The sequence below is a fragment of the Corvus brachyrhynchos genome, unplaced genomic scaffold, assembly GCF_000691975.1.
Source record: "Corvus brachyrhynchos isolate BGI_N302 unplaced genomic scaffold, ASM69197v1 scaffold399, whole genome shotgun sequence".
Lineage (NCBI taxonomy): Eukaryota > Metazoa > Chordata > Aves > Passeriformes > Corvidae > Corvus > Corvus brachyrhynchos.
The window spans coordinates 642763-645918 of record NW_008240020.1 but is presented as its reverse complement, the minus strand read 5'-3'; the positions used below and the strand labels follow the sequence as shown (position 1 = coordinate 645918).

The window sequence follows — 3156 nt, the reverse complement described above, 5'->3', positions numbered from 1 at the left end:
TTCTTCTGTGAACCAGTGTTGGTGTTTATTTTTTTTGTCAGAAAAATAATTTTCTGTGTACACCACATGTATGTATGCAGTTCTTTTAGGAGATGAGGATGTTGCACAGTATCCCTTGATAATGGAAAAGTGCAAACCCCCACCCTAAACTCTCAAGCAAGAGCTGGAATACACATTTGTATTTGTGTGGTGTAGAAATGTTTGAAAAGGGAGCAGCTGGTGCTCAGGAGAATGTCACTTTAGTGTGATGAAGTACCCATGCTTTTTCCTTTTTGTCTCTTAAACAGTTTAAAGCTAGAATGTGAAAAACTGGCCAGTGAGAAGACAGAGATGCAGCGACATTATGTCATGGTAAGCAAGCTGCATAACAAATTCGAAATGTCTATTAGCCTGGTATACTGAGACTGACATACATTTGGATTGCTGGAGGCAAGCAGGAAGATTGTAGTAGCGCTGCTGTTGTTGAGGTTCCATCAGTGCTTCCATTATAAATCCTTAGTTTCTGGGGTGTTTTAACTTGTTTGCAGCAGTCAGTATCCTTGTGAAACTGGCTTTTTAACCTTTTAAGCAGTTGAGGATGTTTCTTCCAAATGCTAGCAAATCACTTGTCAGCCCTTTCAAGCTGTGTGCAACTTCCGTAGTGTACCTGGGGATGATGTTTTCACTTTTGCTGACTTGTCCCAATGGTCATATCTGTAAAATGGTTCAGGATAGTATTTTTTTCTATGATGTAAGTAAGACAAAATTGTACACAAGCTCATGCAAATCCAGTGCCTTCTTCCTAGAAGAGCTGTTGCTCTTAGGCAGCTGAATCATTGTTTCATTAAACTGAGAATGTCAGGGATCTCAGTGAAAGGAATTTCCTCAGTTGTTGTGGTCTGCCTGGTTAAATAATGTGCATAGGAAGACATGTCTAAATACATAATTGTGTGATGGATCATGATAACTGTAGAGGAGCTCTTGCTATCTCTTCTGTTGTACACCTCTGAAGGATTAGCTGTTTTCCATATGCACATGACAAGTAATACTCTTGTATACACAAAAAGAGTAAATAACCTTGAAAAAATCTTAAGCAAGAGCACAAGCAAACGGTAAGGCTCGCAGTTGTCATTTTAATGCCTGATATGCCTAAGTCTTGGAGATTGTTTGGTATTAACGTTACACACTGAGCAGAGTTCCCTGCAGTACTCGGGCACAGCAGGACCTACATAGATTGGTGTATCTGCTCTGGCCCTGAATTTCTGTGCTGTTTCTTTTTTTTTATCCTTGCAGTTTAATTGCAGGAATTTTTTTTGTGTGTTCTTTTGTAAAATTTAAAATATTGAATCATTAGTCTGTTAGACATTACTGATTTATGTGTTTATATGCTTGAACCGCTTTGGGTGTTTTTTTGGCATGTTCTATCTGTGCTAGTGGATAAAATCTTGATCGTTTTCTGCTTCTAATCCTTGACTCCGCTTGTGATTTTTTTTTTTTTTGGTCTGTTTTGGCCTTGTTTGACAGCTGTTCTTTGTAAATGTGACATGAAACAATGTAGATAAAGCAAAAAAAAAAGTTTTTTATGAAATGCTTTCTTTGCAATTCCAGGAACTCTTCAAGGCAAATAAATGTGCGTAGGTCTGTATGTCTTTGTACAGATGATGTTTCAGTCATAGGGAATTTCAAAGTAGTTTCCACAATTGCAAGGTCTAACAGAGTAATTTTCTTTTTTCTTAGTATTATGAGATGTCCTATGGGCTGAATATAGAGATGCATAAACAGGTAGGTAGATAATTTGTTTTGTTGTAAGAATGGTCTGTATAATTTCTCCTATCAATCTTAAAACAGATGTGTATTCTGTGTGACTTGCTTTAATTGCATGCTTGAGTGCATCAGAATTTTTCTTAACCTGGCCTTGAATCTTCTGTCTCATGTTTGGTATACAGAGCCTTTGTAGGTTACGGTCTTGACTGCCAGTCGTGCATTATTTTCTTGACTTTCCACACTGCAGTTTTTGCACATGCAGGCAATCCTATACTTCACAGGGACGGTGTCTGTGAGTATGAATGGGTTTGTGGGTTGTGTCTTCCTTTCTGTCTGGTCTCAAACCTTTCGGGTTTACTTTTTGGGATGATGGCTGTGTCATGAACGTGTATTAGGAAAAGGAGTGTGAGTGGAAAAAATGGGTTTTTTTGTTAACCTGGGCTGATTTAAGCTGGAGCTACAAATGCAGTTGATGTACAGCCATTTTGGTGATTCCATCAGGCTGCTTACTTGGACTTCTGTCCAGAACCATTGTGTCAGCATCTCAAACACAAAAGAGTAAATGAGCTTTCTGTGAGGGTGTAAGCATAGAATCATAAAATGGTTTGGGTTGGAGGGAACCTTAAATATCGTGTGGTTCCACCCCACCCTGCCATGGGCAGGGACACTTTCCACTAGATTAGGTTACTCAAAGCCCTATCCCCCCTGGCCTTGGACACTGCCAGGGATAGGCATCCTCAACCTCCCTGTTCCAGTGTCTCACCATCCTCACAGTAAAGAATTTATCATAATGTCTAAACTAAACCTGCCATGTTTTCAGTTTAAGGCCATTTCCCTTTGTCCTATCACTACATGCTCGTCAAAGGCCCTTTACAGCTCTCTCGTAGGCCTCCTCTAGGTACTGGAAGGCTGCTATCGGTTCTGTGCCTTGAACTCTAGCACTTAGGCCAAGATTAGCAAGAGATTAGTCAGCTAGTGCATGATAGTGTAAATGAGAGTTTCTTATTTGATAAATGTGTGTTTTTTAACCTTCTCTAGAGGAGAATGAATTAAACATCTGACCTCTTTTCCAGTGAGGGAACTTTTTGTGTAGTGGAGTTTAATACTGACAACTCATTCTAGCAAATGTTTGAGCAATTCGCCACCTTTGCTGGGGAGCATAAACTGCAGAAATAAAGAAATGATTGGACGGGAGAAAAAAGATCCTGAAAATTGGTTTTTACGCATTTCCGTTCAAAGTTAGGGATTTGGAACTTCTCTGGGTTTGGAAATAGGATTTCTTTATCTTGTTGACAGCAGACATAGAAGTCAAAAGTTCTTTCATGTTATTTATTATATTTTGTATTTCATTAGCATCTCAATGCCGTAGAACTGATTAGGGCCGTTTTTGCTTGATGGCATACATATGAAGAC

At 39.2% G+C, this 3156-nt stretch overlaps 1 protein-coding gene across 1 annotated transcript in view; it reads left to right on the top strand.

Moving 5' to 3' along the window:
* Positions 1 to 289: 289 nt before the first annotated feature.
* LOC103621813 (transducin-like enhancer protein 4) overlaps positions 290 to 3156 on the top strand; it is a 96575-nt gene continuing 93708 nt past the window's right edge. Inside the window, exons 1-2 of the mRNA XM_017743320.1 lie at positions 290 to 351; positions 1717 to 1761. Of these exons, the coding sequence (XP_017598809.1) occupies positions 331 to 351; positions 1717 to 1761 (66 nt within the window). The 5' untranslated portion in view covers positions 290 to 330. The remainder of the gene's footprint in view (positions 352 to 1716; positions 1762 to 3156) is intronic.